Genomic DNA, 23,199 nt, shown 5'->3' with positions numbered 1-23,199 from the left:
AAACTGTATGAAATATGTATATCTCACTCAAGGCTTAGAAGTCTCACATTTTTTGTATATGAAAATTGTATAAAAAGGTATGAAATAATGTAATTGTATAAAATTTGGATAAAGTTCATATTTGGTATTTGTAAGTTTAATATAACTAGAGCAACATTGTATACAACTTTCATACAATTTGAATCTCGCTTCGAATATCGGATGAAATTTAATGCAACTACAATAGCATTGCAACAACTTTCATAAAATATTAATGCAAATTTAATACAAAATTTCATTGTAGGAGTTTACTTTTACTGGTATCTATTTTTGAAGATTCATATTGTGCTTGCACTTTTTGTTTTCTTGCAAAGTTGTTAATGGAGATTTCAGAGGCGAAACTTGTGGCTAGCAGTGATGATTTGCAATTCTCATGTCATTTGCAGTGACGATTTGCATCCAAATTTACTTAGTAGGGTTTCATAAATAAATCTTGAAACACAGTTAGAATCATGGGTTGGGGCCGGCGGAAGTTCTACGGCAAAAGAATTTCGCCCCGCCAACGAACGCCATCGTCAGCTGCCACCGTTTATCACATTAGAATGCCCCATTTTTCTCAATTTCCGCACCACATCTCCATCCTGTAACCATCGTGAAACACCCCCAAAATAGCCATGAATCCATCAACATAGCAGATCTGAAGCAATGGTTGAGTAGAACGGAGAGAAGGCGATGGCAAGGGTGGGGCGGATGCTTTGTTTCGGATGAAACAAAGAATAGAGAAAAGAGAAAAGAGGAAGGTAGGGCGAGCCTTTATTTTATTTTAAATCTGGTATGTTTTGTAATTAAGTTGTTATTTTTTGTAAATAAGGAAAAGTATCCTTATATTCTGTAATATATTGTCTTAAATAGTATTATTAGGTCATTTTCCCAATTATTTATGTATAGTAGGTATTGATGTTCTTCCCCCAAAAATTAAAGACCAGTGTCTTTGAAGAGCAATCGTGCAAATGACCCGTTTAATTTTTATAATGGCCTTCACAGCCCTTATTGTGATGACTGGACCAGCTCTAAAACCTGACATGTTTTTCACTCAAAATATTGAATTTCTTTTTGAAGAAATTGCACCGTTTTTCCTTTAAATGGGCTGATATTCAAACTAATGCCTAGCGGGACATAAGTTCTTCAAGAGTGCAGAACATAACTTGTTTATGATGTGAAAATATAAATATATGCTCTGCAAAAAATTGTTTCCGAAAAAATTAAAGACCAACACCAAATAGGGACGAAAGTACAAATGAGCCATCTTTTGTCTACATCTGCCAAATTTAAATTTATGTAATTAAGTTTTAACCCTGCATTCCTTTGGTGTGTTTTGTGAGCTGTGATATACTCTCTCCATCCCATATTACTTGTTCATTTTTTCTTTTACACGTCTTTTAAATAATTATAAATTAATGTGTACTATTACAATATTGCCCCTATCTCTCTCCAATAAATTGTACTCTAATCAATATTAACTACTTTAAAAAATAATTAATGCAAAGGTCAAAATAAAAAAACTTTAATTAATTCTATCTTGATTTTATAAATGGACATGTATTTTGGGGCGGATATTTCCAGTAACGTGGACAACTAATATGAGACAAGGGAGTATAACTTTATCACTTTAACATACAGCTGGATATATTTTAAGTTATTCGTTTCCCTAGCTGCTTGATCAAAACGGTTAATCTACCGTAGCTGTTGGAAATAGCGAATTTTACTAATCGGAATCCCAATTATGAGCTCTGCAATTTCGGACACAAGTATATTTTACTTAAGAAGTAAACTAGGGGTGGCAAAGCATACTTTTTTTGAAACAGGGTGCATAGTCTTATTTCATAACCAGAAGGTAGTAACACAACATATATCAAAAAAGAGAAGCACTTGCCTTCTGTCACAAGCTACCTGCCTATATGACTAGCAGCTCAGCAGTGTTTTGACTTGAGAAACGAGCAAATTGTATTTCAGCTCTAACATCTAGCAGAGGGCAGAAACCTATATTTTGAACACGAATATATGAATCAAAATTTGCTTTATATAATGCACTACGCCATATTTTTGATAATATTAAACCAAATCAAATATATCCCAGGGACGTATGATGGTGCATGAAACCCTCTTCTTGCTTTAGGCCCCTCATGCATGTGTCAAGACAGTGTTCAGTAGAGTTGCCTCTGATCATGAACCACTGGTTGCCTCAGCTTGCTTTTTCTCCCTTTGTTTCTCCCGCTTTTTCTTGTTTTTCAATGCATTCTTGCTCAGCTCCCTATATTCATGTGAAATACAGAATAGACGTATAGAAAACTCAATAGTCTGAACATCTGGAATATTTCGAGAAAATTTAAAAAGTATGAAGATGTATCTCAAAGCTTACCCTGAAGAACTTCCTCCAAATAACTGTCAAAATGAAACAGATGCTTACTATCAGCACATTAGTTGTACAAACTAAAGGGGAAAATTCAGACGTAATTGGAGATAACGCATGGATGAACTTTCAGATGACAGTTATACGAATTATGACATTCTGAAAGTAGCTAGTAAACCATCATGTCGTTACAACATTACATGTTTATCATCACAATGTTTCATGTAAAAATAACTATATCCTAATGCAGTTTTACTTCCCTTTTTTCCGCAAAAGTTCTGTGTTGGGATTAACTTTTAAAGAAATGTTTACAGAGAAAATCAATAATACTCTGAATTCCTACCACTAAGTTCTTTTATCCATTTTCTGAAAAGAAGAGTCTTATTCAAAAAAGCAGACATTTCCAGTGAGCGAGACATACTTGAAAAATTCAGGATTATCTTGCCAGGGCAAAAAGAACAAGCAAGAAGTGCCAAAATTCTAATATTTGATGAGTTCAAGCCATTCAGCCCCACCAATGAGTACTATCTATTTTTAGTTAAATAGGGAATATGAGTTCGATTAGATTCACAAATTGTATATTCTCTCCAAAACCATAGACTTTCTAACCTCACCTTTGTCATCTCACTTTCCTTTTTTTCCACAGATAGTTACTCTCTCTGTCTCAATTTATGTGGCACCATTCGGATTCCAAGAGTCAAAACTTTTTAATTTTGACCATGAATTCGGACATAAAATTTAAAAATACACAACAACAACAACATACCCAGAGTAATCCACAAGTGGGAAAAAATTTAAAATAAAATTGACATATTTGGAAACTACGTAAAAAGTACTATAAGCCACACAAATTGACAATTCAATATATTTAAAAGACATGAAAAAATCGTGGTTAAAAAAAAAACTAGTTTGACTCTCGAAATTCTTAAAATGCCACATAAATTGGGACGAAGGAAGTGTATACTTGTTATTGCAGTCATTTATCTATTTTCTCTCTATATCTCAAACAATCACCAGAAAACCCACCATCAGACAGTCCATCATCAAAGCCATTAATAGACGAAGTAAGTCATCAAGAGAATGTTCTCCTGCTCTTTCTGTCATACCTTCAAGGTCTGAAAAGCAAGAAACCTACTTCCTTATATTTAATACATGAAGATCCAAACTTATGCTACATCAATTTCGGGTTCATAGATCGTCAAAAAACTAATGCCAGGCAGATCTAAAAAGAGGGATAGCTTACTTCTGTTGGGTGCATGGAGGAATATTATAAGAGCAAACAACAAACAAAGACAAAACAAAACAAGGAAACCAAAAAAATACAAAAGAACAAAAACCAAAAACAAAGAACTACGGTTAATCAGACTCACGATAGGTCGAATTGCAGCTTTATGGATCACAAAAGAAGCAAATAAAAAAATTGAGGGGCTATCCTATTGCTGACACAAACACAATTGCACAGTGGTATGTTGAGTTATTAAGGCATCTTAACTGTGCCAAGGCAGAGGTTTCTCAAGGCAAATGAGTTGCTAAGAATGGACAGTAATAAACTGAAATACCAAATTTAGCTTCAAATTTACAGGCAAGTATGAAAGAAAAGAAGGAAAGATAAAGATTCCATGTAATCACTTCTAAATACTTGTGGACATCAAATCCAATGAATTACAGCACATACCTAATATCCTATATTCTCTACAGATAGATTGCTATCAATCTAAACCATATAAAATTTATAGACACCGAGAGCTATTCATATTCGAGTGAGGACTTTAATATTCTTTCTGAATTCAGTCAACTGCATGTCTTAAAGGAGCAAGAAATAGGATTCACACAGAAAGGTAGAGCACGCCCTCTTCATTCAAAAAATTAAACATGCGTTTTGGACTGCCTCTTTACTTTTTACTTATTCTTTACCATCCATAAAATCCAATTCAAAATTTGACATGGCATAAACCATATAATGTTCAAAGAGGGGGTATATGGGGAAAATGTTACTAGTCAAATTGTGGGGGGAGAATATCTTGACAATCCTTCTGAAAAAAAGAATATCTTGACAATAGCAAAAACATGAAAAAACACCTTTACTTTCTTGAAACCTCGCTAGAATATAGTATTACAGGAGGAGTTTTTGTAAGGGAACCAACTTCAATAGTATTATAGTTGCTATATAATAGGTCGGTTTACTAGATAATGGCTGTGCAGAAGACCCACTAGTGAATAATTCATCATATTTGAAACCTACCATATCATTTATATAATGCAGTTGAGACATTGTAATGGCATACTCATAATGTCAGTGTTCTCAATTGGGAAATGAAAAGTAAAGACTTCCCCAGGCATGAGTTCAAAACGCTGAAGAAAGTATTTTTGTTTAAGAATGTTGTAAATGCAACAAATTTCATAGAGAATTTTCAGATTGTATAGCAATCAGGGTAAGGTATAAGTATTTGCTAAAGCTGAAAACCAGCTTGGTGTGTTATCAATGAACACATCTTGAACTGTTTAAAGAAAAAGGTTATAAGTACTCAATGAAGTATGCCTTCCATACCTCTGCTTGAACTGCAGCAGCAACCTTGGCATGAGGTGGACGATAAGCAGCAGGTTTTGCTGCAGGAGGATTGACAGGTGTAGCTTTTGGAATGGTCTGGGTAGCTTTTGATCCTTTCCCTGGAAAGATAGTTTGGTTTCAGCTCCCATATTTTAAGTAAATGGGAATTTCATCAAACTTTGTTATAAGATTTAAACAGGGGGAACCTGGCGCTTTAGCTTCATCTATTTTCACAGAGCCAACTGCCTTCACAAGGTCTTCAACATCACCAAATTTTTCAACTGATTCTGGCTTCCAATCAACCTGTCAGGGGAGTGAACAAAGAAGTAAGCAGGCAGAGAAAATTGGTTTGGGACCAGAAAAGAGAGGAAGGAAAAAAAAAAAAAAAAAAAAGACTTCTAACCTGATACAATCTATCAAACATCTTCTTGAAGTATAATGATCCATTGTGATGAAAGATTTTAACCCTTCAAAAATATGAAAAGAGCATTAGCTATCAAGTATTTAATAAACGATGTTTCCAAACATATCTGCTTGCATAAACCTGGACTTCCTCTAGTTCCAACAAAGGCAACATTAAGCATGATGAATATTCACTAGCTTCTCATACCTTTAGAATCACTGAAGGCTCTTCAACAAGATTATGAGTTCATGCAGTTATGTTAGGGTCATAATTCAATAGATCCAACTTTTAGTAAAGAAGATAGATGATAATTGCTATAACAACTGATATTAAACCAGCAGGTGGATTAACATCAGCATGGAAAAGTTGACAACCAGATTCAAGATTTAAAAAACTATTAAACCAATAGATTGAAAGAAGTCGAGTGATTTAGACAGTCATCAAGATATTCAAATATATTATAAAATGAAGCAAAATGCACCAACTGTGATACATTAAATTGTCTTATCATTGCAAGCTACAAACTGAAATTTGTACATTAGGTTCTCAAGTTACGCTTTAGCCAAAGCACATTTTACACAACAACAAAATTGGCAAAATATATGCATACCCATTATCGACTTGAAGCCGTGGAGCTGTTGTGGCAGTCATAAAGTACCGACCATCAGGAGACCATTCACTTGTCACTGACAATTCAGCCTTTGTAGTTCCAAGCTGCCTCTTTTCCTTGTAGTCCCAGAATGCCTGAAATCATGACTAATCACATAAGAGCTAGCTAAGCTAAATAAGCAGAAGATACTTGTTATTCAAGATCACAGGCAAGCATCACCTTTATGAATCAACTAAGATTTAATAGGAATTTTCTAAGCCTCCAGGTAGGCATGGCAATATAGTCTTTTAACTTGTTCAATTAACTATAGCATAAATGAAGGTCAAGGTGCAGGCAGGCTGCACTTGCCAAAAGATGAGGCTAGTTCTACCTCTAGAACAGACCTTTGGTGGGCAGTTAGGGCAATGAAGGTCATCAGCCTAGGTCGTGGACTACCCACAAAACCTTTCTAGCTGAGTAAATATTCAAATTTTCTCAGGAAGAAAATTTTTGAACCTTACATGCTCTACATGCCAAACCTATGCTCTCTATTACTTGTATTAACGATTCATATGTGAAAGTAAAAAAGATTTAACTCAACATTGCACCAACCAAAATGGATTAGATGTCGGTAACTTATCCATGGTCGACTAGAAAATAGAGGTGGCTTTGAGATAGCACCAGGAAAACGGTCCACCACACAAATCAGTAGGTAGAACTTACAAACATCTTCATTTGTCTAGATGTACCCATGTCGAACAGGTGAAATATGAGTATGGATAACTTGTGCCGATTATCAAACTATACTAAGAATTAGCAAAACCTTCAGCTACTCGTACCAAATACTTACACATACCCATATCCAATAAACACCCACAAACAATCCGGTAGATAGTTCAATGTAAATAGGGTTAGATAGTTAAGGGTTTAGGATAAGCTACTAACTAACATATGTGATTAAAAGGATAACCAAGAACATCAAGAACTGAAGTCAAATTCAAGTAGGGAAAGAGTAGTTTCGCCTATTCCAATTGGCATGGGTTAGAATATATTGGCCAATGCGACTAAAGAAAGAAAGTGAGAAAAGGGACCGAGTAGTAGAAAAGAGTGGTTAATTACCACAAATATGACCAGAAGCTGCAAAGGCAACAATCCAAAATACAAGAATGGAGGACTAAGAGACATAGGTAATAGTTTACCAATTTGAACAACTAAACTTACAAGCGTTAGACGACTATTTAAGTGTCATATACTAAAGAAACTCCTTTTAATCAGATAAAAGAAACCATTTAACCACATAAATCACCATATCTTATTGTTTTGGATAGTTATGGTGTCCAGGCTTAGCTTGCGCAAACTTCGACTATTCCATCGGTAACCTACTACCTCCCACCAGCATAGATACCGGGTATTCTGCCACCAATGCTTAGGTAGATTGGAAGACATCACCTAGTGTTTCTTGCCTCTACTGGGATTTGAACCCTGCTCTCCAAGGTTTGCACACATTTCGTTAGATACTCGGCCACACCCTTGGATGCCACATAAATCACCATATCTTATTTTGACCAAAATTTTCAAATTCATATGACATTAGGCAAAAAGTCTTGAGGAAAATGTTGGGAATTGATGAACATGCCAAGAAAAGGAATTCAGCTAACGCTGTCAGAATGAAACTTTTGAACATCTTTTTGCCATAAAAATCACTCGGAGATTGTCGTTATTCAGAATTGAGTCTTCTGGTGCAGTATAATCTTATTAAAGTGGGTGTACAGTAGATCTTTGTCAGCGGAAGAAACTGCTGTAATAAACTAGTCAAAACCATTGGAAAAATCTGAAAGGCAGATGGGATGTGGCGCAGGTACTCGACCCTAGTGTGAGTCAGAATATTAGATTAAATCTCAAATGAATAAAAAACGATGGCACAAACTTGTTTGAGCCTTGCAGAATTAGGGTTCAAGTCATTGAAATTGTTAGGCTTGGAGTGGAGCATCAACTCCCATGAAAGCTAGAAATTCATAGAATTGTCTGAATAGGGTTCACGCATTGAGCATATGGAGTGGATCTCCTCATAGTCGTGCGGGACCTCCCCTTGAGACATAGCTTCTCGAATTTTGTTCTGCTGAAATATTCATAGTATGATGGTAGTTTGGCTGATGCATAACATTTACAAGAGCAAAGAAGGCTCGGGCAAACGAGACAGTTTCAGGAAAATATGTGACGAATGACATTTTCTTATCTCAGTCATTGTTGGCAGTCGCAAAGTAATTTCTAACAAAAATTTGATGTCATGTGAGATATAGGATAAACAAGAATAAAAGATTGAGAGAACGAGCGAAGAATAATGACTCAAGTGTGAATCCCTTTATAGAGATACTGTACTATGTACATCATTGTACTACCCACCTGATACAACATGATTAAATACTCCCTCTGTCCCATTTTATGTGGCACACTTTCCATTTCGGTCTATCCCAAAAAGAATGCGACCTTTCTTTTTTTAACAAACAATTCGACGTTAAACATCTCATTTTACCAATTAACCCGGATCAAAAGAAAGCTTCTTATCTGGAGACTTGATTACAGCAAAAATAACTCATGACTCATGGGGATAGCTGGAAGCAAGGAACCCTTAATGAGGTAATAAACAGCCACACAAATATTTATGGCTTGTTTCACACAAGTTTCAAAAGTCTTTCATATTGTCTTAAAACTCCATATCCAATCAAACACTGTAACACAAAATGGGATGGAAGGAGTATAATTTTCAAATAAGTATGCTATATTTTTATTTTATTTTTATGACAAGAGAACCCGCATCCGCGACCCTTCGGGTGCGCACAAGGTAAACCCCGCTCTTGCGTAATAGCTCGCAAACCACACAGAAGAGATAACCCGCACTAGGCAAGCTCTGTGCAACGAGCTCGACCCAGAAGGCAAATCCCCTGTTGTTGTAGGCATGGGGTTTCGAACCTGTATACTATATTATTAGATACAATTGTTTACGCTTAACTACTGAACACTGCCTACACTTGACTATCTAATAATTTCAATGAATTTTGTTGCTCGGGAGAGTCAAATGGACTTATACTCTGATTGCAATTGCTACATGTTCTAAAGAGTCTCCTCGAGCATGATTTGGTAAGACAATAAGCTTAGCATAATTAAGAGTTTGGCATGCCTCCAGTAACTGATCAATTTGTGTTGTATTCAGAACTTAAATCTAAGTATTTTTTTATAACCGTGGTTTCTGGGCCAGCTTGAGCGCACCTCGACTAATTCCACGGGATACCTGCCACCTCCCACCAGCAACAGGTACCAGATAACTCTGTCCACCAAGGCTAGAACAGATGGGAAGAAATCACCTAGTGTTTTTTTTTTTTTTTGGTAAAGTAATAAAATTCATTAGTAAAACATCAAGAAGATGCAAGGTTACAGATGGGAAAAGCTGGCAGGCTTGGCAAAACCTGTAGAACAATCTAAAGATATCCTATCTCTACTGAACTAGAGAAAAGGAGCTGATAAAATCTAGAAAGTTACCCACATTGTTTACAGGGGCAAAAAAATGCCAACTAAAAAGACTAACTAAACACCTAGACTTTAGAGAGCAAATAGGAGTTGAGATTCCTTCAAAGCATCTGTTGTTTCTCTCCTTCCATAGGGTCCAAAAAATTACTGCTGGGATCATTCTCCAAATTCTTTTAATGGATTTGTCAACTCTCCAGAGTATCCAGCTAGCATATGCATCTTTGATGTTGAAGGGCATTACCCATTGTAGACCAAGCATAGAGTAGAAGAAAAACCAGAGGCTAGCTGCTGCAGGACAGTGCAAAAATAGATGGTTGACACTTTCATTGGTCTGCTTGCACATGGTACACATGTTAACAACTATTACACCTCTCCTTCTAAGATTGTCTTGTGTTAGGCATGCTTCCTTCAGTGCAGTCCAAGTGAAGCAAGTAACTCTGAGAGGCTGTCTGGTTCTCCATACAAGCTTCCAAGGCCAAACCTCTAAAAGGCTATTTTGAGAGCACCAGTTGTTGTAACATTCCTTCACAGTGAAAATCTTTTCCTTAGAATTGCCCCAGAGTATTCTGTCCTGAAAATCTGCCACCAAAGTACTTTGTCCCAAACTTTCTAATAGAGAAAGAAAATCATCAACTTCCCAATCCTGTAAGTTTCTCCTTAAAATTGGTGTCCAACAGTTGTTAACTCTATATTGAGCTAATGTTGCTTCTTTGTTAGAAGCTATCAGAAATAGTGAGGGAAATAAATCTTTTACTAAAGTGTCCCCAAGCCATTTGTCCTGCCAAAATCTGATCTTGAGCCCATTTCCAGCCTTGAATGAGACAGCCTGGAAGAATTCCTCTTGGAGACTACTGATGTGTTTCCATACTCCAACACCATGTGGTTCATTGCTTTTCTTTGCAGTCCAGTGGTCTTGAATACCATATTTAGCTTTGATGATTTCCTTCCAGTACCCTGCCTCATTTTGACCATATCTCCAAAGCCACTTCATGAGTAGGCTGTTGTTATGAAACTTAAGATTTCTAATCCCCAGCCCCCCTTGGCCTTTGGGTTGAATAACTGATTGCCATTTGACCAAAGAGAATTTATGAGTAACACTGTTACCTTCCCATAGGAATTTCCTTCTAAGCCTGTCAATTTGCTTTAGAACTGAGGTTGGCATAGGGAAGAGTGACATAAAGTAAGTGGGAATGCTGTCTAGGACACTTTTGATGAGGGTGAGCCTGCCACCCAATGAGAGATATTGCATCTTCCAAGTGGCTAGTCTTTTCTCCATTCTTTCAATGACCCCACTCCATATCCCAGATGATTTGAATTTAGCACCCAAAGGAAGTCCCAAATAGGTGGTGGGAAAGGAGCCTGTTTTGCAGCTAAGAATATCAGCAAGAGCTTCTAGGTTGGTCACTTCATTCACTGGATATATAGTGCTCTTACGCATGTTGATATGAAGTCCAGAGATGGCCTCAAAGATCATGAGGGTAGTGTTGAGATTAGAGACCTGCTGACAATCAGCTCCACAAAATATAAGGGTGTCATCTGCATAGAGTATATGAGAGACTGAGACTGAGGTGGAAGGATTTCTGCCCACTTGGAACCCTTGAATCCACTGAAGTTCATTGGCCTTTGCTAACAGCTGAGATAATCCTTCCATCGCAATGATAAAGAGGAAAGGGGACAATGGATCCCCCTGCCTGAGTCCCTTTTGAGAAGAGAAAAACCCAACTGGACTTCTGTTCACCAGAATTGAAAACTTCACTGTCGAAATACAGAAATAAATCCACCTTATCCACCTTTCCCCGAAACCCATTTGCTTCAAAATGTTGACTAAATAAGCCCAGTTAAGCTGATCAAAAGCTTTCTCAATATCTAATTTGCATAGGATCCCAGTCTCACCACTTTTAATTTTCCAGTCTAGCACTTCATTGGCAATCATAGATGCATCAGTGATCTGTCTATTCTTCAGAAAAGCACTCTGCTGTCCAGAAACTAAGGAATCCACCACTTTTCCGAGCCTCTTAGCTAAAATTTTGGCCAGCAATTTGTAGACACTGCCTATAAGACTTATAGGCCTATAATCTCTAAGCTCTGCGGCCCCTTTCTTCTTTGGGATAAGAGCAATGAAAGAGGCATTGCATGATCTCACCATTTGGCAGTTCTGATGAAAGAAATTAAAAGCTGCTAGCAGGTCTGTTTTGATGAAGTTCCATGATTTTTGAAAGAAAGCCATAGTGAAACCATCAGGGCCTGGAGCTTTGTCAGGGAACTTCTAAAATCTCCATTTCGGTGAAAGGAAGTTCAAGGTCCTCTTTATCCACTGTGTTGAGACTTGACAGACCTTCAAAGACAGCTGAGGGTCTCCAAGATTCAGTTTCTTTGTAAATTTGTTGATAGTACTCCAGAATACCATCCTTGATCCTTCATTTGTCTTCAATTACTTCATCCCCTATTTTGAGTCTGTCAATGGTATTGCCCTTTCTATGAGAGTTGGCCATTCTTTGGAAAAACTTTGTATTCTTATCCCCCTCTTTCAACCATAAACATCTTGATTTTTGTCTCCATGAGATCTCTTCAGCGGTTGCTATTTGCTGAATTTCAAGTTTGAGATTCAATGTCTGACCTTTCTCTTCTGTAGAGAGAGCTCTGAGCTCAGCTAACTGGTCCAGCTTCCAAAGTTCTTTGAGTGCCTTGTTCCTTTGAGTCTCGATTGTTCCATAGACCTCCCTATTCCATTTAGTAATGTCTTTCTTGAGATTCCTTAGTTTCTGCATTAGCACAAAGTCTGGGGTGCCTAATACAGTGTAAGAAATCCACCATCCTTCTATCATGTCCATGAAACCCTCAGCTTGAAGCCACATGTTTTCAAATTTGAAATAAGAAGGTGTGGTCTCCCAATCTCCACTTTCCAGGATAATTGGTTTATGATCAGAAAAAACTCTAGGCAAGGGGTACTGTTTGATAGTATTGAACATCTCGCTCCATTCTGTTGAGATAAGGAACCTGTCAATTCTAGAGGCTTGGAGAGACTCCTCCCCTCTTGACCAGGTAAATTGTGCTCCCTGAAGTGGAGGGTCAATCAAATCCAGGTCTAGAATAGTGTTGGAGAAGCCCAGCATCGCCCTTGATCTTCTAACGCAGTTCAATCTTTCCCCCACAAATCTGCACACATTGAAATCCCCTCCTATGACCCATAGGTCAGACCACAAACCCCTGATAGATGCTAACTCGAGCCAAAGATCCTCCCTTTCTGGATTGGTATGAGGGCCATAAACACTAGTAAAAACCCATTTGAAATCCTCAGCAAGACTTTCGAATCTACATGATAAAGAAAAGGCTCCTGCTTCAAAATCAACACATTTCCAAGCTCTTTTGTCCCACATTATTAATATCCCACCTTTGGTACCAATTGCTTTGACTTCTGCCCAAGAGATCCATCTGTTTCCCCAAATTTGCCTGATTAGAGATGGATTCCATGTCTCTATTTTGGTTTCCTGCAGGCAAATAATATCAACTCCCCACTTGTGAATAAGAGATTTCAAAGTGCTTCTCTTGTCTTTATTGTTGAGACCCTGCACATTCCAGCTGAGTGTTTTAACTCTCATCTGGAATGAGCCTTTTGAGACCTGCCCCTCTCTTTCTTCCCACTCCCGTCCTGGAGACCCCAATCCAATCTTTTAAGTTCAGTAACTGCTTTGCTTTTTCCTTTCTTTAATTCTCCTGTTTTATTTTTTTTATTGACCTCATGGGGCTCAACCCACTCCATTGACCACTAGGCCACACCCTTGGGTGCAAATCTAAGTATTCCACTACCTCAACAATATTTTATGTGACATTCGTTCTATTTTAGTCTATCTCGAAAAGGTTGATACCTTTCCATATTTGGAACTATTCAACTTTAACATCCCCATTTTACTCTTATCTACATGACTTGTTTTGGTGGCACTTGATAAAAAAACTGATATTTTATTAGAAGAAATAAAGATTGAGAGGAAACGTCGAACTCTTTCTATCTCTCATTTAATTGTTGGTAGTAAGGGCAACTTTAGTACTTTGTTTATATAAAGCCTATTGTCACAAGTCTTCTTTTTGATAAGTAATAGCAGCCATGATATTTGAAACAGATATAAGAGTTATAGACATTCTGACTTCTCAGTAGGATAATCATGTAAATATGCATACCATGTCTCCTGGTAAATTACCAAAACCTGCCAAGCAGATAACTGTAGAACAAGGATTAAGGCAAACAAAAGCAGTAACTACAAATCGTGGAAATAAACTAGCAGGCTGAACGAGCCCATATATGGTTTTTTTTCCAATGACCAACTAGAACCAATGATGACAAATTAGAAAAATAATGTCTTTTCTAAGTAAAGGATACAGTTCCCCAACGGATTCCATCTGATAGTGTTGTATGGGCCTGTTCCAAGCTCAAGTAGAGGATTGCACTTCTTGTCAAACACCGTGGCCATAGCAGGCATAACTAAGTGATTTAAGGAACAGCAACAACATCCAGAAAATATATGAAACAATGGATTCAAGAGAAAATATAGGAATACTAACTGCATATTTTTCTTCTTCTTTTTTTTTTTTTTTTTTTTAATAACGGTTGTGTCGAGGCTATCTTGCGCACTTTATTACAACTTCTGACACAACATAGGTTGGGAAGAATTCCGCTAGTTCCGCTTCTGCTAGGATTTGAGCCTTGGTTCCCAACGTTATCGCTCTAGCTCTTTGACTGCTATGCCACCCCTTTGGAGGCGGATACTAGCTGCAAATTAATCTTGAACAAAATCTCTCGAAAGAGGAAATAAGAGTTCCTATGATAGGACAAAACTTAGACCCTATCAATCAATAGAGCACATGTTTGTTGAATATATAAAAGCCGAATGATCTATGTGCTTGACCTTGGGCCTCCGCTGTAGTTAAAGAACAAAAACAATATGTCCTCCGCCATTTAACAGTTAGCTCACTTTTATTAGTGTGCATTTCTCTTAACTAGAAAGAAGGTTTAAAAAGGAATAATTAAAGAAAATCTGGAACACCAGGAACCACGAATGAGAGAATAATGGAAGAACCAAGCTCTATGTTTTGGCAACTAGTGGGCGTATATTAAAGCTTTTACCTTGTTTAGAAAGATGTTGCATCCAGTTTCAATCTTTGAAACATTTCTTCCAATATTCTTGTCTTCAACTTGTCTGGTTTTTCAGGAAGAGTGTGTTATATTAACATGGACTCTTTTCACTCTTGTTTTTTCCTTTTTTCTAAGGTTTTTGTTTTCATTTCTTGGTAACAATTTCACAAGTCTTGAGATTGGGTTCAGTAAAGGATACATCCATAAACAACTGCAAATTCTTTACCCGAATAGGACCATTGAACATCATGAATAGGGCCTTCTTTACCTGCAACACAGCAAGGATCACCCTATATTGCAAATTCACCCATTCAACCCATAACTTTTGCTGAAGAGTAAGAAGATGAGAAAACATACGGAGAGGCACAAGCCCTTCATGGGTCCCATCAGTAGTCAAGTAGTTCAGTTTTGTTTCTCCATAGTAGCTCTGGTTTGTTTTATCAACATCTGATTGGACCACCACTAGGAGCCCTGTAGAACCAGAATTCCAGCTCAGTTGCACAGTTGAGCAGCGGAAGAAGCTACGTCGAGCAACAGCTTGACCTTGTAAGTCCTTTGCACAAGCGTATATCTGAACACTGGCTGGCATTCCCTGCATAAATTAATTTCCAAAAGGTTAATTGGGAACCCTAAGAACTGGCAGCCCAAGCACTGGACTGAGAAACTTGAAGAATTTTGTGTTGTGTGGTAATCTGATTGCACAAAAGTGATGAAACTAAGGAAGTATTTAACTTTTCGATTAGCCTGTCCTTTTATATCTATGCCAAAAGACTTCCAAAGTATTCAGGCAATTCCTTAGATTCACTTAGTTGACTACTCTCCTGTAGCTTCCCCACAGATTTCACTACAAAAAACATGATGTCCTGTGCTGTCCAGAAACACAACTCTTTAAAACCTGCAAGACAGCTCATCGATATCTGGTTTACTATTTGCCTCCCACATAGGATTTATTATGAAAGCTTGTCATATATTCCCAAAACCTCGAAATATAACTTTTGTACAACTTCTGGAAAAAAGTTTGTTGAATTTCTAGAAAATATATAGGATGGGATACATTTTAATGAGACTTGACAGCGTGCGCACAACATTAATTGTGTCAAGTTGTCTAACAACAAGCAAAATTCGGATTGGTTAAAGAGTCAGAAAGCATATCGAAATGCACATTTATTGATCAAGAGGAATAATAGATAGATGTTTTAAATTGATAATTAATGAGTATCCAAAAAATTTCTTCCCGAACTGCAAAATATACCTTGGATTCTGGAACAAATGCAGCCACATAAGATCCAGGGGCCTTAGAAAGCTCAAATGCAGCAACCCCAGGCACTCGAAGCCGGTTCACGAATTCCTTAGAGAAATCCTTAGGATCAAAAAATTGGATCTCATTTGTTGCCAATCGACATGCAACACTTTCGTCAGAGCTGAAACGTACTGAAGGCCTGAAGAAAGCAAGAATCCAAAGGAATAAAAAACTACAAAATTATGAGCGTCAATTTCAACACAAACAGCCAAAGCACAAGAAAAATTACCATGTAACTTTAGTCATATTTTTCTGGAAGAGTTGGTAAACAGATTCACCATTTTCAATTTTCCACAAGATTACGTTCTTATGCTGAGGAGATGAACATTTCTGGAAGGTCTGAAGATAAGTCCCACAAGGAGATATAACAGCTGCAAGAACGTTTGGAACATCGAATGACCTAATCTCTCTCAAGGTTTTGCTATCAAAAACGCTAATTATGGAGTCTGATTTTGTAACCATAAGTTTGGACCCATCATCACTAAACTTTGTACTGGTACAAGGAATCCTATCCAGCTTGACACCAGGTTCACCGCTCGAGAAAGGAGGTCCATTCCAAATAAAAAAGCCCTCTGGTTCTCTTACTAAAACCTCCAACGAGGGGGAAGGCTCTACAACCGCCATCCTATAGGGTCAAATATAAAATCAACATTATCCCATACATCAAACCACAAGTACCAGAATAAACAGCGGTCACATTTACAAACGTCAAAACGTAGGTGCCATTTGGACATGCAATTTCAAATCATGATTTCAAATCCCAAATTCACCTCAAAGGTAGAATTTCAACTTCAAACTTTATAAAATTTAAAACGTAGCCTATAATTTTAGATTTTGCAAAAGAAAACCATCTTTATTACAAAAGTAATTACCCAACTCCTACTTTGCCAACCCACTTTCCCCTTTACATAAAACACACCCAAAAATCAGTTGGTGCTACTGCGAGGAATCCGTTATTACTCATTAATTTAGGTAGTATAGGTTTGCTCGTTTTGGTAAGACTGTATAAAAATCGGGGAAGGTTTTGATAGTTTTTACAAATTGTGGGTTTTCATGGTTATGATGAAAAGTACAATTTGATTTCAAATCTTTGTTTGAAAAACTTATGACCAAACACAATTACAACTTCAAATCAACCTTCACCCAAATCAATAATTGCAAATCATGATTTCAAGTTCATATCCAAATGAGACTGTATATGCTATATATGATGTAAATGATTTTCTACATCTCAAAGGAACCAAACACTAGAAAATGATTTTTCTCAAGGAAAACATGAAGAATTACACCCATCATCTGAAATCAAACATTGAAACTAAAACACTCGATAAACTACTAATGAAATAACATTGATGGAGAAAGTATCAATTACAGCATCAAAACCGAATCTTTTTTTTTTTTTTCAATAACGGTGACAACCCTTGTTAAAGATTGGGTCTTTGATATTATCCAGCAAACTGCTCTAGTAGATTAATCAATGTGACCTACAAAATACAGAAAAACTACACCCAAAGTAAAAAAGAAAAATGATACATATTCTGTATAGGAAACAAAAATAAGTCACTTTCTCCACTTGATGTTAAATAATCAATGAGCTCTAGATTACCAAGTAATTAAGTGAAAATCTCAACAAAAATCAATTTTTTTGCTGCAAATGTGCATTGGGGTGTGCATAACATTGGAAAGTTATTTTCCTCATTTCTAAGGAACTTGTTTTCCTAGAGAATTTGACCAACCAAACATTGGAAAATTGAAAAATGTTTTCCACCATACCAAACACACCCTAAAACACTCAATAAACTACTGATGAAATAACATTGATGGAGAAAGTATCAATTACAGTATCAAAACCCAATCTTTGTTATAAGGGTGACAACTCTAATTAAAGTTTGGGTCTTTAATATTATAGCAGACTTCTCTAGTAGATTAATCCATGTGACCTACTAAACAGATAAAAAATACACCTAAAGTATATATATAAATAAATAAAAAAACAAAGAGAAGTCAATTATGTGTTATGGAAACAGAAGGAAACAGGATTAATGAGCTCTAGATTACCAAGTAATTAAGTAAAAATCTTAACAAAAAACAAATTATTGGGCATGTGAAGCTGTAAATGTGCATTGGGGTTTGCATAACATGTAAGAAAAGATGAAATTAACTTACCAGAAAAATATATTTGAGATGATTTCTTTGCAATAACAGGATTCACTTGTTCTATGCTCAGTTGAACTATTTCTTGATTTTGTGTAGACTCATAATAATGGGGAGTTGATGAAAGGGAAGAACTGAAAGTTTGCGGCTTGTGGGGTTACTTCAAGAAAATGACAAAATGCTACATTAAGTATGCATTGTATAATTTTGGTCCTTTAAGTTTGCAAACGTTAATATTTTTAGTCTTCATCAAATGTTTATCAATTTGACTACAACTATGGAAAAGAAAAAGAAAATTAGTAGGAATTCATATTTATAGATATAATATTAACGACTTATGCTATATTTTATTTATTTCTAGAGTTTGGTGTAGTTTTTTTAGGTGTAATTTCTGTTACTTTTTAGTGTTTGGTGTGGTTTTTTGTGTTGCATATTTTAAGATTTGGTGGAATTTTCTTGGTGTTTACAGCTTTTTTTTTTTTTTTTTTTTTTGAGAAAACACTTCAGATCGATTTTTCATAAAATAAATTCAAGTCATTCGAGAAAAATCTCGGACAAAAGTAACAAAATACCCACTGTTTTCATCAAATCTTTTTTGGCAATAAATTATGAATATTACCATACCAACAAACACAAACCAATACACCTAAAGAGCACCCATAGCCTCAGTCACCTTCCAGGAAGGGTGCTAAGAACTAGTGAGCCTCAGGAGTCACTAATTACAAACTGCATCAATAAAGTGAAGATATTTCCTACCCTTCTTTATATCCCTATACATGTTTAGTCTCCCCCTAACTACATCTTGTATCTGCTGTACTACAAAACTAATATTTACAGTTTGAGCTCAAAAATTGTTGGTATTTCTTGCTGTCCAAATGTGGTATATGGTGGCTCCATACACAGCAGCCATTGCCTCCTTCTTGAATCTGCTCCAACGTTTGTTCCTGATCCTCTGGAAAGTTGTATGCACCCTTTGATGTTGTAGTCTAATACCTAGCCAACCATACATTGCAGCCCATAAGTCCTGAGTCCAAGCACAACTATAAAATAGATGGGTAGCATCCTCTATACAATTACCTTCACACAAATCACAGTCAATTGAGTCATAGTGTAATCCCATCCCATGAATCCTATCTTTGGTGAGCAACCTCTCGTGTGCAGCTAACCATAAAATAAATCTATGTTTTGGCAAGGCCACCCTTGTCCATATCAAATTAGCAGTGACCACCCTTGGGTAAGAACCTAGAAGATCTAACTATCCACTAGTAAATGAGTACTTACCATTGGCAGTTAAGAAATAATGATGATTTGTGTACCAAGTTATCATTCTTAATTTCAATTTGTGCAGCTTCTTCCAATACCAACTGCAGTCATTAGGTGGAGTATGGGCCTAGAAATCCTCAGTATCATGCATATAAATGCCATGTATCCATTTTACTCAAAGCAAGTCCTCATTTTCCATGATCAACTATAGCAATTTCCCCACATAGGCCACATTCCAAAGTCTGCAGCCTTTGATGTTCAAACCTCCTTGATTTCTTGGTCTCACAGTTTATCCCATGCAACTAGAGATATCTTCCTTCTTTCTTCAGTGACCCCCTAAAGGAATTCCCTACAGTGTTTATCTACTTCTTTTAGCGCACTTTGGGGTAGGATAAAGACTGAGCCCTAAAAGTTGTGCAAAGAAAATAGAACAGATTGAATGACTTGCAATCTCCCAGCATATGACAAGTGCATATTTGATGCTGACCTGATTTTCTCTGTGATCTTCAAACATAGTTGATGGAATTCAATTATATTCCACTTCTTCAGAGATAGGGTCAAGCCCAAGTACCTAATTGGGAATGATCCTAGAGCAAAATCAGTTAGGAGCAACAGTTTCTCTTTCATGTTATCATCCACCCCTGCAATAAAGATATTAGATTTATTAATGTTAGCAACCAATCCTGTAGCTGTTGAGAAGTGATGTAGAGCTTTCATGACCCTTTATACAGATGTTTCATTGGCTTTGCAGAAGATCATCAAGTCATCTGCAAATGACAGATGTGTCAGTTCCTGTTTCTTACACATTGGATGAAACCTGAAGTCTTGTAGTTTGCACATCTTGCCCAATACTCTAGAGAGGTATTCCATTACTAAGACAAAGAGCAAGAGGGAGATGGGGTCCCCTTGCCTTAATCCTTTTTTGCCCTCAAAATATCCATAACTATCTCCATTCACTTTAATTGAGAACTTAGTAGTGGTCACACACATCATAATCAGCTGAACAAACTTAACAAAGAACCCTAAACCATGTAGCATGTCCTCTAAGAACCCCCAGTGCACCATGTCATATGCTTTTCTTAGATCAATTTTCATAAGACACCTAGGAATGGTCTTCCTATTATAGTGCCTCACTAAGTCATAACATATGAGGACATTATGGACAAGTGATCTTCCACTCACAAATGCAACATGAGTTTCATTCACCAATGTAGACAGTACTAATATCAACCTCTGGCATAGTACCTTTGATATACACATGTAGACCACATTACAACATGCAATGGGCCTAAACTGTCCAGCATTTACAGGATTGGCAACTTTTGGAATCAGAGTAATACTAGTAGCATTCAATTGTTGTAGCAACCTACCAGTACTTAATGTCTCTAGTACATCATCTGTGATATCCTTTCCAATGATGTCCCATGCATCTCTGAATAAACCACTCCCATACCCATCAGGTCCTAGGCTTTTATTTGGATTAATGCCAAATATAGCATCTTTGACCTATTTCCTAGAATAAGGTCTTAGAAGCTCCACTTGTTGTTCAACAGTTAGAGTATGACCATTAGCAATGAACCCCTGATGAGGCTTCTACCTAGTACCACCTAATTCCCCCAACATGTGCTGATAAACTCTTACAAATATGCCAGCTATCACTTCGGGATCATGCTGCATTTGTTGCCCCTCATCCTGAAGCTGAAAAACAGATTGCATCAACTTCTTCTGTTTGATCACTGAATGAAAATACTTGGTATTGTCATCACCCAGTCTCATCCAGGTTGCTTTGCTCCTTTGTATCAGGATCACCTCTGCCAAATAACTGGACCTCATGAATTTCCTACCTAAATCTCTTTCCCTTTGTTGAAGATCACTATTTAATGGATTACTATGTAGCAGTTCCTGAGCTTCTTTTAACTTCTCTATCTACAACTACTTCATTCATCAGATTGCTAAAATAATTCGTGTGCATGCTTCTAAGTTTGTGCCTAAGGAGCTTCAGTTTACTAATCACCTGGTACATCTTGCATCCATACACCTGTGTTTACCATGCAGTTCCCACAATACTCAAAAAATCAGAATGTGCACTCTGTGCATTACAATACTTTATAGTTTTAGGGTGTAACGTTGTGGTTGTTCCCTCTACTTTCAGTCGAGTGAAGGCTTTTCTTCTTGTTGGTGTTGCGCTTACTAGTGTCACATGTGCTGGACTATGGTCACTAATACCCTCAGGGAGATATTGCACTTTACAGGTTGGTACTGTGTCCATCCACTCTCCATTTGCAAAGGTCCAGTCAATTTTGGAGAAAATTCTGCTAACTTGATTGTCATTCCATGTATAATTGTTGCCCCCTCTTGGCAATTCAGTGAAACCACAATCATCAATACAAGTTTGAAAATCCATGACTTCAGCTAAGGTAACAGCATTCCCTCCAATTTTGTCCTCCACGTGAAGAACAGAATTAAAATCTCCAAGAACCAGCCATGGAAAAGAATTCCCACCATGGATTTGGCTCAAGTAATTCCACAATTCCTTCCTTTTATCTTTAACATTGTGAGCATATACAAATGTTACCAAGAACTGTAATTGCAAGGGTAAATATACAACCTGGCACGTAATAGCCTGAGAATTCTCACTACACTTAACCACGATATATGTATCCTCCCTCCAAACCACCCATATTCTTCCATTATAATGTGATATATGGTTAGTGCAATATTTCCATCCACCAAATAATTTCTCAGCAACTATATTAATTCTATTACATTTTATCTTAGTCTCCAAAAGACTAATTAGTCCTACTTCAAGCTCATTACAAAGGAGTCTTACCTCCTTCTATTTTGAGAGGCCATTAAGACCTCTCACATTCCAACATAAGATGTTAACCATCCCTAATAAGGACAGTATTATTACCACCCCCTTTCTAAGTATTGTTCACTTGCTTAGCTTGACCTGTTTTTTCATTGTTAAGGGGTTGAAAGGTATTGGAAACACTCACTCCACCTTTTTCCCCCGAGGGTGCACCAGTTACCTTCTGAGCATGTACCTACCCTATACCAGCCTGTGGATTTCTGCCTGTCCCCATAGGAGCCTTGGCTACTACATTATTTCTTACTGCATCTGTTACTTTGGCTACTGCATTGTTTTTTACTGCCTCTGTTACTTTGGTCTACTGATGTGGTGCTGCAATGTCCACACTACCCCCAGTTACCTGTTCACTCTCTTGTATAGGAACTACTTGCGTAGGTGGAATTACAACCTTTGGTGTGACCTTGTTCTTCCTACAACTATCACTCTCATGCCCATACTTGTGACAATGGGCACATAGGGATGGTCTCCAATCATAAGTGACTTTTTGTGTGATCACATTCCCCTTCTCGTTCCTGAACAATACTTCATCTGGCAATTCCACACCCATCTTGACTTCTACTAACAACCTGGCAAAGTTTAGTCCCATTTTCCTTTCAGTGCGTTTATCCACCATTAGAGGCTTACTTACTAAACTGCCAATTTTACTCAAACCTCTAGGACTCCAATATTTGAAGTTTAGACTTAGAAGTTTGATCCATATAAGGACTGATAGCAACTCATCCCTTGAGAATTCTATATCCGGGGTCCAAGCTTTAACAATCAATGGCTTATTGTCAAAGTGATAGATCCCTCCTTGTACCACATCATTTTCCCCCACCTTATTATCAAATCTCACCATGACTATGCCATTCTTCATCATTGCTACTTTGTAGATGCCATATTTCCCCCAAATTCGCTGAATGTATCCATTCAGAACTGCAAATAGAGGGTGTGCTCCAAGTACATAGCACACCACTACATTCTGCTAGTATTTATGTTTCATCAAATCTAACAAACATAAATTGTCAAATATTTAATGGACCATCTTT

The 23,199-nt window shown here is 37.1% G+C and overlaps 1 protein-coding gene across 1 annotated transcript; it reads right to left on the bottom strand.

The window, feature by feature from the left end:
- Positions 1 to 1,889: 1,889 nt before the first annotated feature.
- LOC132609332 (uncharacterized) lies at positions 1,890 to 18,207 on the bottom strand. Its single transcript, XM_060323249.1, has 13 exons — positions 18,049 to 18,207; positions 16,112 to 16,507; positions 15,835 to 16,021; positions 14,940 to 15,174; positions 14,782 to 14,850; positions 13,830 to 13,931; positions 13,631 to 13,671; positions 5,951 to 6,084; positions 5,341 to 5,404; positions 5,144 to 5,240; positions 4,938 to 5,056; positions 2,399 to 2,421; positions 1,890 to 2,290 (listed from the first exon to the last, which is right to left on the bottom strand). The coding sequence occupies exons 2-13, from the start codon at positions 16,504 to 16,506 to the stop codon at positions 2,203 to 2,205; spliced, it is 1,554 nt and encodes a 517-aa protein (XP_060179232.1). The 5' UTR covers position 16,507; positions 18,049 to 18,207; the 3' UTR covers positions 1,890 to 2,202.
- Between the last annotated feature and the right edge of the window lie 4,992 nt (positions 18,208 to 23,199).

Source organism: Lycium barbarum, chromosome 9 (genome assembly GCF_019175385.1).
Source record: "Lycium barbarum isolate Lr01 chromosome 9, ASM1917538v2, whole genome shotgun sequence".
Lineage (NCBI taxonomy): Eukaryota > Viridiplantae > Streptophyta > Magnoliopsida > Solanales > Solanaceae > Lycium > Lycium barbarum.
This window is presented reverse-complemented; position numbering and strand designations above follow the sequence as displayed.

Bases quoted from the DNA above. Each gene is read 5' to 3' on its own strand.
- LOC132609332 (XM_060323249.1), bottom strand. From the start codon at position 16,506: ATGGCGGTTGTAGAGCCTTCCCCCTCGTTGGAGGTTTTAGTAAGAGAA. The intron at 15,175-15,834 runs GTATATTTTGCA...TAATTTATGCAG, and splicing joins CATTTGTTCCAGAATCCAAG to GGAATGCCAGCCAGTGTTCA. The intron at 2,422-4,937 runs GTATGGAAGGCA...TCATTTTGACAG, and splicing joins CTGCTGCAGTTCAAGCAGAG to TTATTTGGAGGAAGTTCTTC.